The 14,820-nt window shown below is 35.8% G+C and overlaps 2 protein-coding genes across 2 annotated transcripts in view; both read left to right on the top strand.

The window, feature by feature from the left end:
• Positions 1 to 3,979, top strand: part of zdhhc8b (zDHHC palmitoyltransferase 8b) — a 67,627-nt gene extending 63,648 nt beyond the window's left edge. The window contains exon 11 of the mRNA XM_081366371.1: positions 2,108 to 3,979. Within this exon, the coding sequence (XP_081222497.1) occupies positions 2,108 to 2,258 (151 nt within the window). The 3' untranslated portion in view covers positions 2,259 to 3,979. The remainder of the gene's footprint in view (positions 1 to 2,107) is intronic.
• A 2,213-nt stretch (positions 3,980 to 6,192) lies between these two features.
• LOC308690434 (uncharacterized protein) overlaps positions 6,193 to 14,820 on the top strand; it is a 32,377-nt gene continuing 23,749 nt past the window's right edge. The window contains exon 1 of the mRNA XM_081364845.1: positions 6,193 to 6,378. Within this exon, the coding sequence (XP_081220971.1) occupies positions 6,298 to 6,378 (81 nt within the window). The 5' untranslated portion in view covers positions 6,193 to 6,297. The remainder of the gene's footprint in view (positions 6,379 to 14,820) is intronic.

The following is a 14,820-nucleotide window of genomic DNA, read 5'->3' as shown; positions in this document are numbered from 1 at the left end:
TCCCCTCATTATCATCAGTTTCCCAGTCTGCATGTCTTTTCATTCATATTCATGAGCTTGATACATTTTGCATGGTATCTACTTCTGGCATACTGTACATTTCATTGCATTATGGTTATGAAATGCAACAGTGTTGCATTGTCAGAAATCAATGTAATATACAAAAATCATGATGTGATATCCATTCATGTTTTTGTTCTGTTTGAGTTGCTTTTTTATGCTTAAGTTGTGCTTTTTGTTCACAATCATTTACTGTATGTGCATACTATTTGTTTTGTTGCTTTTTTTCTTTTGTTCTTATTTTTACAACTGATAAGTGACTAACATCAAACCGCATGAGTTGATCTATCATACCATTAAGCCATTGTATCTTCTTTAATATAATGATTTATTACAGGGCTCAAATTCTACCTGACAACATTTTTATAGATCCCACAAAAAATAATGATCCATTTTTTTAGCAATGCATTTAGTTTTTTTTAGTTTTTTTTTAGTTTTTATAAGAAATGTTTTTCTTTTTTAATATATTGTGAAGAAAGCATAACAACTATTTTTAAATAAACTATCATAAACAGATTTAAAGGTACACTATGTAACTTCTGGCCCTCTAGCATACATTTTGTGGAAGAACATTGTTTTGGTTGTGCTTCGGCTCTGCATGTCCGTGTGGATGAATAGCTGTTACTGCTCATAAAACATACACTACTAGGCTTAAGAGATATAACCAGTTTAGATGGAAAGGATCTCAAGCTGACTCGCTGAAGAAGTTACTGCAGCTATACACATTAATAGACACAGTACTTAAAGGAGAACTCTGGTCAATTTTATCATTGAGCTATTTTTTTTGTAAATTTGGAGTGCTGTCAGTACAGAGAACAACGACAAAAATCTGTGTTGCCTACACCGTGTTATCCTCTTTTTAAAATTTGCACCCTGTTGACTTCAATGGGGCAAGTTTTAAACCTGCTTTTAGCCTCTTAACATCCTTGATGTGTCATTACAAGTGCACAGCTAATGTGAGTGATTCCTTCAGAGTGAACACGGGTGAATCTGACTGCAGTAGATGTGAAAGATATGAATAAAAATGATGTTAATTCAGCCAGCGCACATACCTGTATTTACTTCCTGTTTTCGGTCGAAGTCCACAGTAGTCGATTGTCGAGTTCACGCGCATAGGTTATCACGCGCATGAACTCGACAATCGATTACTATGGACTTCAACCGAAAACAGGAAGAAAATACAGGTATGTGCGCTGGCTGAATTAACATCATTTTTATTCATATCTTTCACATCTACTGCAGTCAGATTCACCCGTGTTAACTCTAAAGGAATCACTCACATGGCTGTGCACTTGTAATGACACATCAAGGATGTTAAGAGGCTAAAAGCAGGTTTAAAACTTGCCCCATTGAAGTCAACAGGGTGCAAATTTTAAAAAGAGGATAACACGGTGTAGGCAACACCGATTTTTGTCGTTGTTCTCTGTACTGACAGCACTCCAAATTTACTCAAAAATTAGCTCAATGTTAAAACTGACCGGAGTTCTCCTTTAATTCCAGCACAGCGCTACAGCAACCATAATGAAATGACCCTTCACACTATAATGCTCTACAATAAACTCCGTTAGAGAGCTACATATGGTCATTTTTCCGTTCAATAATATACCTTACTCACCATATCCGAATAAGCCACGGGCGAGTGACATATTTACGCAATTTCCTGTGGAAAAACCGCCCTGTCAGTTCTAAAATATATATGCTTATAATATGCTTACCACAGTGAATCTGACAAAAAACACGTTTTGGAAGAAGGATTTCTGATGTATTGAATCATTATCTTTTGAACAAAAAACGTACATAGTGTACCTTTAAAAAAGTTTGCAAGGCATACTTGCAAGGACAAGTAGCTTTTGAGTCCTGTATTAATGTTCATTCCCTTCCACCACTCTTCAACTGTCCTCTTCTGCATTTGTAACATTTCAAACCATTCAGTACATGTTTGACTCTCTACCTGCCTAATGAAGAACATAAGAGGAGAACAGTTGAGGATACAGTCTTCAACTGAAATATGTTTTCCTGTTTTTTTTATTATATTTTCTCCACATAGAGAGGACCCCGGTCCAGGTAAAGTCAACGGGCAACTAAAGGGCCAGGCACGTGACTGCCATCTAGGGACTCCTTCTGGAACTCCCAGCAGACACACCAATGTCAAAAAGGTCACAGGAGTGGGTGGAACTACATATGAGATTTCAGTTTGACGGACAGCTTGAGAGCCACTGCCTGCGAGGAAAAGCACTGCCATGGCAACACCACCTCCACTTGTGCTCAAGAGAACAAGTTTCTCTTTCTTTTCACAGTTTTATCAAATAATACTCGCCGATCAGGAGACGCTGGGGCAGGTCTTTTGGGAGAATATTTTACATTGGCCTTTTCTTTGTTAAAGAGACTTTCCATGTGACAGTGTAAAATATAACAGGAGCTGCTTAATCAAAAGCCTTGTATGTTTTTTAAAGTGTCAGCCGTCAAGAGGATATAAATCGCACACACAACAGGAAATACTGGTTCAATCGCTTCAAATGGAATAAAAAAAAAAAATCTATATACCATTAAGGGCTGAATATGTACAATGCCAATTCAGTTGTTTGTATATAAAAGGTCAAAGGTCACTTATTGAATGCAAATGTGCTCAGTATGCTGATCTTTCACACACTTGAATGTGAGTGTATATGTACATGCCAGTAACTTCATTACTACTATATTTTTGTCATTATACTGATCTAATAATCAGGGTTTCATCTCAAATGCATTTCTCTGTTAAAAAGATAGTTTACCTAAAAATGAAAACCAATGTTCTTTTCAAAGAAACTCGGATTTAAAACACATGATGGTGATTGAAATTTTTGGGTGAACTATCCCTTTAAGCTATCAGGTTCAAACAAACCATAACAGCACTTGGGTACTTTAAAAACCTACACAGAAGTTTTATTTTTCAAATATGGTGGTCATTTACACTTTTTACTAATGTAAAACTATAAGCTGCCATAGAAATAAACATACACTTGTATATGTAATATAAAAAAAAATATTAAAAGTTTAATATGGTGGATACTGGGCATTATAGCCAGTGTTAAAACTTTCTTTCAAACTTTGTTTTTCTTTATAAAAAGTATTTTGTAGTGGCAGAGATATGAATATGTAAACAGAAACACACCACTGTGTATTAGCAGTACAGGCCACATGTTAAAGCCATAGTCTAACGTTTTACAGTAATGATCATCTTCATCTTTTAACATACATTTGAAAAATACTCCTTCCTTTATTACATAAAGGACTTATGGAGTTGAAGACGAATTAAACCGTTGTTCTGAAAGTAAGATCCGCAATATCCAAGTTTTTTTTTGCTTTACCATTTACCTTTACCTGTAATAGATTAGAAAAACATGATGATAATTCATGGCTACATCCCAAATATTTTTCCATTTCTTTTATTTTTATAACGTTTGTGTTTTTTAAAACCCTACTTTCAATGGTTTGGTATATATTTCACTTTTTATACAGATATTCAAAGAGGTGTTTGTATTTTTTTGAGTGGATTTTTCTTCTTTTTCTGCATATTTTATAATTTATTTGTACAAATTAATTAGTAAGTACGCATTGCCATTTTGATTAGTTGAAAGTAGCACTTTCTGTTAAGTTTTTTTTTTTATGAACAAATGTTGAAAGAAATAAAATGCTATAATAGGATGTCTTAGGAAATGCTCTTCAGGAAAGTTACACATGTAGTTAAGATGCTTGTTTCTGAATGCTGGATCCATTTAAGAGAGTAAAGAAATAACGACATGACACATGGTCCTTATACCCTGTCGTTGAGAAGTTTAGGATCAGTAGTTTTTTTGGGGTTTTTTTATGAGGACATTAAATTGATCCAAAAGTGATAATAAAGACTTTTATGCTGTTACAGAAAGTAAAAGACTATTTTAAAAAATACTATTCTTTTCTGTTGGTCAAAGAAAGCAGCACAACTGACAGCATTGATAAGAAGAAATGTTTCTTTTGCAAATCAACATAGAATGAAGGATTGAAGGATCCTAGAATTGAAGGATCATGTGACACTGAAGCCTGGAGTAATAGATGAGTTTAGTTCAGCCATGTCTGAATTACCGTAATTAGAAGATAATGTCTTGTAAAAAGCATTTACGTCCTCGTAGAATGTGTTGTAAACTGGGAATTCTATGAGAGCTATGACTTTTACCACGTGACCACTGTACCACCTGACCACAGTCCGAGGATGTGAACCGCTCCGAGTAGAACGTCACGTGTTGTCATCTCGCAATTACGGTAATTACGACATGGTGTGAATGCAGCAAATGACTTCTGAAAATTCAGTTCTGACATAATATTACTGTTTTTGCTGTATTTTTGTTCAAATAAATGCAGCCTTAGTTAGCATAAGAAATTTCTTTCAAAAACATAAAAGAATCGTACCGACCCCAAACTTTTGAACGGTAGAGTATTTTAAAGCAAATATCTTCGTAGGTTCCTTTCATATCCGTCTCACCTTCCCTTCTCACTTTCAAGAGTAGTTGTAGTCTCTTGATTCTACAGCAAGGGCAAAAAATAAATAATTATAATACAAAAATAAAATAGTCCTCCAAACACAGGTGTGTGTATTGTGCAGGCATCTGTTATTACACAGACAAATGCTCACATTTAAAATGAGGGAATTAAGTGTTGTTCTTGTAAAAAAATAAGGGTTATTAATTTTTTTTAGCCCATTATGTAATATAGTTATGGCCTATACCAACTTCTAATGTTTACCGTGCTTGGTTTATGTCCTCTTCATTACCTTATATATTATAAAATTATAAATTGCATTTGTATTTTAAAAGGGGAGACCAATAAAAAAAAAAAAATACAAATTGAGAGAGAGCTTGAGAGTGAAAGAGAAACCGATCTTGGAAATTGTTGCTGCAAAGTGCAAAAAAAAAATTAATTAAATAAAAAACACTTAAAAAAAGAAATCGGTTTTAAATGTAATGATTTTTCTCAAGAAATGAAATGGACAGCATATGTGAAAGTGGCAAATTCCTACCTGTTGAAAACTTCACTGTGGCCTGTTTCATGATGACCTAACAATTTTATAAGGATCAGTTTGTAGTGAAGTGTTGATTTATGTTATCGGCATCTCTGACAGGGTGATCTTACAGATGTCTTGCTGGCTGAAAATACACCGCACTTGGAGTTCTCTGCTGCCCATCAGATGACTTTCCAAGTAATCCATAGTGATTTCCTCACAGATCTGCCTTAGGGGTCTAACAGACTACAGTACAGACACTCAAGCACTGATACAAACATCATTTGGTGCATGTGAAAAGAGTCATAATCATACTTTTTCCAGTCAAACAGCTCCTTGAAATTGTAAATAACTCACATGGACATGGAAAGGCCTTTACAGTTTGTCAGGCTCCATTTCTGTGAATGTTTCACTGTGTTCGGTCATGTTGTCATCTCTGTCCTTCATTGCCGCTGTCTGGCACAGCGTCACCTTCTGCTTAAATGAAACAAGTTGTACAGTTAAAAAAAAAAAGAACAACTAGGACTTTTTTTGTGAAGTATTTCGTTCAAATGAAATGAAGACATTATAGTTTCATATCAAGGTACTTCTATTATTTTAAAAAATCTGAATAAATATAACTTGAACATTCATTTTTGTCTCTTTATTTGTCACATTGTCTTGTAAAATTATGGTAGGTGGATGGATGGATGGATGGATGAATGGATGGATGGATGGATGGATGGATGGATGGATGGATGGATGGATGGATGGATGGATGGATGGATGGATGGATGGATGGATGGATAGATAGATAGATAGATAGATAGATAGATAGATAGATAGATAGATAGATAGATAGATAGATAGATAGATAGATAAGAATAAAAGGGAAGATTTGCTTGAACAAATAGGCCTATGCAAAGAGCCATTGACTGCTAAGTCCGAACCGCACATAAATAAAGTAGCCTAAATTAAAACAAAATCTCAAGCATTTTAGGACGTAGATTAAAGGTAATTCCACTCCCTAAAGCAGTGTGCAATGGCAATAAGTGTTCCCATTCTCTCTCTCTCTCCCCGCTGATGTCTATTTGATCTGTGCAGTAGTCGTGAACGCGCACCGCCAGACCTCCGCTGTAGCTGCGTGCGTGTCCACGCTTTATGAAGGCGCGTTCCCTCAGGTGAATGGAGAGAGTAAGAGGACGAGTCCTGTGTGTGTCTCTGGCCGAGCTGAACTGACTAAAATGGGGCTTCGCGGATTGACAAGGACGGGGGTGTACATGACAGTCTGCCTTCTGTGGGTGACTGGATGCTTTACGCAAAAAGTGAGTACAAGTGTGTGGCAGTAGCCTACTTTCCCTTTTGTTTGTCTGCGGTTTGTTTCGGCTTGTCAAAATGTTTACAGCAATGATTCTAGTTTGCAATATAGTACACTATATGGAGTATATGTAGCAGTTAAAACAACTTCAAAATAGCAGGTCCCTTGGTTTGAAAGATATACCTATTTAATTCGGAAGTTTGGGGAAGGTGTTGTGATGAAATGTGGAGCAGCTTGTTGTGTGGTCCGGGTCGGTTCTGGCAGAGAGTTGGGCTGAGCGAGGTCAGTTCAGCACGGGCCAGCGGTTCCGCATCAGATGGTTCCGTGAGCTCAAATAATACATAAATAAATGAAGGGGAAAAGAAAGGAAAATTATATTATTATTATTATTATTTTTTTATTATTATTATTTTTGTACAGGTAGCCTATATTAAGTTATAAAAAAAATACATTAAAATGACATAATTCGATCTATGATCAAACTGTTTTCAGTTCTTTACTTTATTGTGGGGCTTAAAGTAAAAAATATATAGGTGGTGTAACTACAGAGATTGCAAAAAACAACAACAATACAAGGCTGAAATTCTTGTTGGAAATGTTGGCACAAGTAGATCTGAATACTATTTTTATGATTATTATTATTATTTGTGAATCAATTTTATCAATTTTAATATTTTAATACCTTTTGCTTGTCAAATCAAAATCAGTGTTGTGTGATCAACATGCACATTTATTTTATTTTATTACTGGTTGCTTAAGTTACACCATGTGAAAGAGTCATTTGATCAAAATGTTTGTAGAAAATTGTATAAACATTTTGCTAAAATGAATGCAACCTTTTACTTAGCAAATTATATCATTTTGGGGATCTGTCTGCATAATACATAGCTGGCTATAGTTGCATCATCTCACTGTCACAAAATAACAATTTTGTTTAGAAAAGAATTGAGTTGTGTCTCAGCACTTGCAGTCACTAGCAGTTTATACTTGACTGCAGGTTCTTAGACCTGGCTATATGTACAGCCATAGATCAGAACTGAATGGCTGGATCTCTGATATTGTGCCATTCACATTCCCTTCACTACAGCTCCTTTGTATTCTCTATCAACTTTCGTCACAGAGGCTGTACACTGTTTATGTAGCTTCTCAATGTTAGGAAATCAAGAGTTTGGGAAATATGTGTTGAGGAGAAGCTTAGTGTGTTTTTGAGGTGATTACCAGATTCCTGTGGGAAACATGCTCCACTCATGCAATTAAACACATTGCTCTGTGGTCAATTCCACATGCTGTCTTTCACCAGTACTTATTCCCTTCCCAGGCATGGATATGGTTACTTTATTAATTATTGTAGTGCAGAGTGAGATAAACAGAGATAGACTTCTTTTTTTTTTTTATTAAACGTGCACCGAGTAATTTCCCCTTATTTAGGATACGTTTACACGATAAAGATGTACTAAAATGGAAAAGTTTTCCCTTTGTGTGTGTGTGTTTGTTTTTTTAAGTTTAGCATATAGACAACAACAATGTCAAAACAATCCACGTTCACGGATCCACGAAAACGACTAAAAACGCTGTATTCTGCTGCCAGGCCAGTAGTTGGCGATGTCACTTTGTAAAGAAGCACTACGCGCCTATAGATTGAAGGCGTAATATGCATGCGTATGACGTCCCAATTTTCACAAATTTTATCATTTTCAAAAACTTGCACTTTCGAAACCCGTTTTCAAAAGTTTTCAGGCCCCCAAACACTGTTGTCGTGTAAATGAATGGCCCAAAATGCATAAAAGTTTCTAGTTTTTAGTTTAAAACAAACAACAACAAAAAAAATCTTTTAAGCATTTATTTCTTCTGTGGCAAACAAAATAACATTATATTCCCTCAGTGTTTTTTTTTTGTTTTTTTTGGTCCATATGATAAAAGTCAATGTCAAGAAGTCAACATTCTTTATTACAAATATGTTCCACAGAAAAAAAGAAAGTAATTTAGGTTTAGACATAAGAGTGAGTAAATTATGTCAGAATTATCATTTATCAGAAATGTCAGAATTATCCCTTTAAAGGTCGGATGACAGTATATTCCTTTTTTTCTTATCTTTTTTTTTGGTGGGAAAGGGCATCATCTCGACTGTGCCACATAAGGACAAGGGTTATTTCTGAGGTGACAACCTGTCACATTCAGTCATGACTCTCTTCCTCTGTGAATTCTGAATTCTGAGAATCCTGAGTGGTTTACAAAGGCTTTATTGCATTGTTGATGTGCATCGCTTCAGTTACAGAGTGTGTGTACCTCAGCACAATTATCTGGCCCCTCTAAATGCTTCCTTTGTCCTCTTGAATTAATTTGATTTTCAGAACTGTGCAAATCAAGTTTGGAATTTGCTGCATGACCCCCACAATCAGATGAAGATTATATATAATTAAAAATCTCCATTATATTATGTCATCTACGATATATTGTAGGTTAAGATACTTGTCAGCAATGACAGAGAGTGTTGGTGCAGGTCTAGCTCTAGTAGTCATCAATATTTTGGACAATGAATTGCTCTCGTTCTTGAGTTAGAGTGGTTAACACAGTGTAGGTTGGAAATTCTTGCATGCATGCATGTTTTTTTGTTGGCATATCTATGCAAAGCACTTGCAGTTCAGAGTGATTTCTCTCAATTATTCAAACTCACTACACCATAATGCCCTGAGAATGGAGAAAGCCACTCATAATAGTTTTAATGCGAGTGAACCACTAATGTGCATTTCCTGGCCAGCAGACCACATTCTGTGTGAATTTGGAAGTGATTTGTGGAGACGAGAGTGGCTAGTAGAATTATTCCAGTGACATCTATGGCCTGGGAGCAAACAACTATGATAAACATGTTCAGGGTTGCTCTGGGAAAATAGTTTTTTTTCTTTCTTTTTCCTTCCACTGATTTGGCACATTCGTGCAATTGGCTCACAGCAGTGTCCTAAAATGATGTACTCCGTATTTAAATATTTCAAACTATTTTAAAATAAATTTTATAATTATAATGCATGCAAAATATTTTAATGACAAAATTAGAGAACTGGAAAATTAAGGCAAATTTATTCTTAGGCTTTTAATATTTAGACAACACACTATAAACATATAATTAATGAGTATACATTTGTATCTTCCAGAAGAAAACAAAAACAAAATTACCTAGCATAAATCACTTAAAAAATAAATAAAAAAATGAAAAAATTCTAATGAAAAATAATCCAAGATCATTTTTTTTAATCAAAATAATATTGCATGATTTTCATTTAATTTAATTTAAATATTTCTTTTTTTCTTTTTTATTCTAGGGTATTTGTTACGTAAACATTTTTTTACAAAGTATAAATGTAGTATAAAATGTAAAGTATAAATATTGAGCACTGAGTACATTACAGTTTCACATGTTGCAGGTTCCATTTGCTTTTAGTGAACTATTGTTAACTTTTCATATCCTTTTCGAGGATTCATTTTATTGACTATTAGTGTTGGTTTCAGTTACTTTAATACTTAATGAAGTTCTTTGTGTTTAATAAAAATCAGTTTTTGTGTGCAGCAGCTACCACTGTTGTTTTCATCAAAATATTATTGTGTAATATTGTCATCTTCCTGTCCTGCTGGCCTCAGTGTCCAGCGGCAGGCTATGACTGATGTAACCGGTTGTAACACATCATCACGGGCTCTCTGGGCTCGATAGTGCCTGGAACAGTCTCACTTTTCACAACCAATAAATAGCTGTGCTCCTCTCCCAGCCCCCTTACAGGGGCCCATAGCATGTTTATGGGGGACTCACAGGGGTGTTTGCGCATTTGAGTGTGTGTGGGGGGCAAAAGGGGCTTACTTAAGCCCTCTGCTCGCACAATTTCAGTAGTCATAATGTCAGCTCATATTATCTCTGAAACTTCTGTTGTGAAAACACTCTTCAGTACAAAAGAGACCAGGAAAAGAACTAGATATAAGCTTTCAGTTCACCAGCTGACTTCTCACGTTTCATATCGAGTCACATTTTTCTCTTCAAAGCCTTTAAGTACAGATAATGTTGGTGAGACAAGCAGAGAATGAATTATTGTAAAAACAACAATAAGAACGGAGGTTATGAACTGACATGTTTACTGTACGGGGGAATGAAGGGGCAGATGTGTGTGTAACCTATCAAATACAAGAGGAAGCTCCAGCGTGGTGTTTTTCACATTGCAGCCTTTACTGCAAAATCTGATGTTCCCTACGACAGCTGTGAGTTTATCTGGCACTGTTTTACTCACACTCATTCATTGAGTCAGCTACAGTTTGTTGGTGTTAAAAGTGTAGAGGCTTGTTTTTCAGTTCAAGAGTTGCTGATGCATTAGCAGTTTACAGAAGGAACAGATTCTCTAATTCAAATGGTATAAAACTACACAGAAAACGGTTAAATGGTAGGATAATAATACATACATATACACTACTTTTTTTAAAGAAATAAATACTTTTATTTAGCAAAGATGCATTCAATTGATCAAATGTGACAGTACACTTACAATGTTACAAAAATATTTCTATTTCAAAGAAATGCTGTTCTTTTGGACTTTCTATTCATCAAAGAATTCAGAAAAAAAACAATGTATCAAGGTTTCCACAAAAATATTAAAAAACACAATTGTTTTCAACATTGATAATAATAGTAAGAAATGTTTCTTAAAGCTCCAAATCAGCATACTAGAATGATTTCTGAAGGATCATGTGAGATTGAAAACTGGAGTAATGGCTGTTGAAAATTCAGCTCTGTCATCACAAGTTTTTTTAAATTGTAATAATATTTCACAAAATCTAAATTTTTTTGATCAAATAAATGCATCTTTGTTGAGCATAAGAGACGTTGCTGTTGTAAACTGTGTCTGCATTTAGAATATATGGGAAAGTTCCATGGCTATCATATATTGTCATTTCCGGACTTGTGCGAAGGCTAAACGGGAAGAATTGTTCATATCACCTAGTATTATTTTATACCTTCCTGTTTATAGTGTTTCTTCAATCATGGCTTCAGGGTTCATGGCGCCCTATTTTCTTTTGGACTGGTTCCATGCCATATTCGTTTTCCATTGTTACCTTTGTGTTTCATATTTTTCTTACCTAGATCATGATGTGCAGTTTGAAAGTGCAATGGATTGTTAAAATAATAGTTGCTTTTACTTTTAATGTAGCACAACTGGGGCACGATAACCAGCGGGACCTTATGTAAATGCCTCTTCTTATTACCCTCATTTCATTAAAAGGCTATCTAACCAAACAGCAAAGCCTTCCAATGTCCCCTGTGTGAGAAAAGACAACTAAACTAATTACGCCATGCCAGTGCGGGATGATGAATGATGTAACAGAGCTGGGATGTTTGGCATTATAAGAATGTCCTATTTCCTATTCCACACTGTGGTACTTTGGACGCCATTCATGTGAAGTCTACCATGCATGGTACACTGCCCTAACCAGCAGATAGTCCAGTATTATGGTGGAGCCACGGTAATGACCCAATTCTATTTGTTCGAATAGAGAGGGAGGTACTTACAAAAATCTCGCAAATCACTGCCAAAGTTTTCTTTTTTGTTGTCTTTCGGAATTAGACACGATCATGTTGGACTTGTTGAACCAAGTGCTTTTCTAAGGGCAGCTGGGTGGTTTGGTTAAATCACAAACCTCTTCAGCACACTTCAGTGAAACATAGACCTTAACCAATTGCATTTCCTCTATTTCTGTTGTTTGGTATAACCCTACATGCTTGTCTTGAACCTTTTTTCACCTCTTGTTCCAGTTTAGTTTGTTCTCTGTCTCTCATATTCATGTGCATTGCTCAGCTTTGCTGTTGTGCTAACCTGAAATCGGCTTACTTTACATCCCAGCAGCGAGTGGCATTTGACCGGCTCAAATGTCAGGCATGCAATTATTAGTGTAGTAACACATGAACCTGAGGTAAACTCTGGACGGCATGAGGCTTTGACCAACTGATCTCTTTTAAACAGCCTGAATGGAGAAAAGCATGGGCTGAGAATCAAGGGTAGAAGTGTACACAGAAGAAAACAAGGCGAAAACGACTTTGACCTTGTTAAGCTGAGATTGTTTACTGTGGCCTTGTCTATTTAAGATTACCTTTTTCACTGATTCTGCTTTGTCCAACAAGATATGTTTTTGGGGCTGGGTGGGGTCTCAAATCCATAGCCTGATTAAAAATGTTGCGTCTTAAAGCAAATCTTGAAGTAAATGCTCACGTTTCCTCAGCCTGCTTTGTTTGATTATACACTATCGATCAATGGAGGCGAGGATGAAAATGATTAGACTCTAACTTCTGGGATAGTACAATGTGGATGCCCTCAAGAGCATCCCAAAAAGGTAATATTTTCTCAATTGTCTCTTAAAACGATCCTTTTTTGTTAGAATTATTACAACCAACATTAAAATGCTGCATAGATTTTAGACAAGATTTTAAAAATCAACAGCAGTATAAAACAATGTCTAAATGGGTCATATTTGGCTGCTTGATTAAAAAAAGTTTCCTTTGCCTGGTGATCAGCCGAAAAGGAAAGTAGTTTCAGAGGGGCAGTGCATGTTTTAACATTTTGATGAAAGATTATGGAGACAATCATTTCTTGTTGACTAATATATTAAGCACAATAAAACTAGGAATGTGTCTTTAGAAGGTAAACCGGCTCTTTTTTTTTATCTCGACTTTAATTTAACTTTTTGTCCTGGATAATGCCGTCACTTGGGGCTAGGCTTGTTACCTGTCTGGCGTTGTTGAGGTCTTGCAGTTCTTTTATTCCATCCCACAGTCCAGAACCAGTGCCAACAGGAAGCCCAATAAACAAACAGGCCCCTGCCAAGGTCTGGTTTGGAGTGGTCTAGCCCTGATCCCCATCTGCCTTTAATTATACCGAGGTCCCCTCATCCTGCACACCTGTGAGATATTACGAACAGTATGTCTGAAGGAATACCTCCCTGGGGTTAGCAAAGCAGCCAGCATATCCAGCTTTGATACCCGATGAAGGAGGAAGGGTTGAATAGTTCAGGTTTGGGAGAGGCAGACCGAAGCTAATTTTCTGAACAGAACATTTAGTTTTGTTTCTCAGTGGGTTTCTTTTACAGCTGTCTGTTGTTATCGCACTGAAACGATCAAAATAGGGCAATGCTTTATGTAGTTTTATAGCATCTAACGACTAACCGTCAGACCAACGTCAGCTGCCAAAATTGTTTACCAATGTTTAATGTTGCATCAAACGAACCGGAGGTGTGCCAAAGACTTTCCCGTTAGTTTGTTGAACTTGTGCCATCCTATTGAACTTTTGATGCTAGAACTACCACTGGCCTATTAAGATGTTTTAGGACCGTAGCGTTAACCCCTGGAGTGCAGGTTCTGGGAAGAATTATCTTGAACAGTCTGCTGATTCTCCACTGTTATTAAGTGTATTATAACATGTTGAACATGTTTATCTTAATCGAAATTCAAGTGGTGCAGAAATTTCCATTTGTTATATCTTTCCTTTTCTTCCATGCAAAGTTAGCTTTAAATGTGCTGCTGTAAAGTCAACGCATGCAACTCTTTGACCTCCACATGAAATGCATTGTGTCCCGCAAGGAAATTTTTACTATTTGTTAATGTGCAAGAATGTCTAATTTGTACAATATGACGATTATTCTTTTAATGTCATATTCTTTCACTGTGACATATCTTAATGCGTCTAGATCTGTGCTTCCCAACCTTTTTTGACTTCAAGGGCCCCGAACAATTTTCGTAGGCCCCCTAGCCCTAATTTTGTTTTCAAAACGTATTTAAATCTATGAACACTCCTACTTTCTATAAATTTAAAGTAACTACAGTAATCAATTTACATGACTCTTCCAGTTGTTCATGATTTACTGGATAAGGACTTTTATATTTCTACCTCAATTTCTACCTAATAAAATGTTTACACCTTGCTTGGCATAACTAGTAAAATCTATATTCATTATAAAAATGCTCACGGGACTTTAACACTTTACTATTTGACATGACTTTTCTAGCTCTACTAATCACGCTTTTCAAATTAAGCTACTTCAGACAGCACTGTATATCCACGTTTTCCAAGACTCTGGGAACCCAGGTTCTTTAAAGGAAACAACACGTTGGTACATTTAAAATTTTCGATTTGTATTTACTTTAGCTTATTTTTCTTACTTTAAATACTTTTAAGTCATCTTAAGCCACCTTGAAAGTCTGAGGCCTCATATAGGCCCTGGTTGAAAAGCAGTGTTCTCACTAAACTCAAGAACATATTTCTTGTTGAAATGGAAAGTTTGTTTAAAAAAAAAGAAAAAATCAAGAATTTGCTCCAAAAATGAAGTATGTATAACTTTGAGTTAGATAGGAGAAAACATTATATCATCGAAAACAATTAAATCACATACATAATCCTGTTCATAATCGTAATTGTTTTTTTGTTTT

Source organism: Scardinius erythrophthalmus (genome assembly GCF_964197995.2).
Source record: "Scardinius erythrophthalmus genome assembly, chromosome: 5".
Classification (NCBI taxonomy): domain Eukaryota; kingdom Metazoa; phylum Chordata; class Actinopteri; order Cypriniformes; family Leuciscidae; genus Scardinius; species Scardinius erythrophthalmus.
This window is presented reverse-complemented; position numbering and strand designations above follow the sequence as displayed.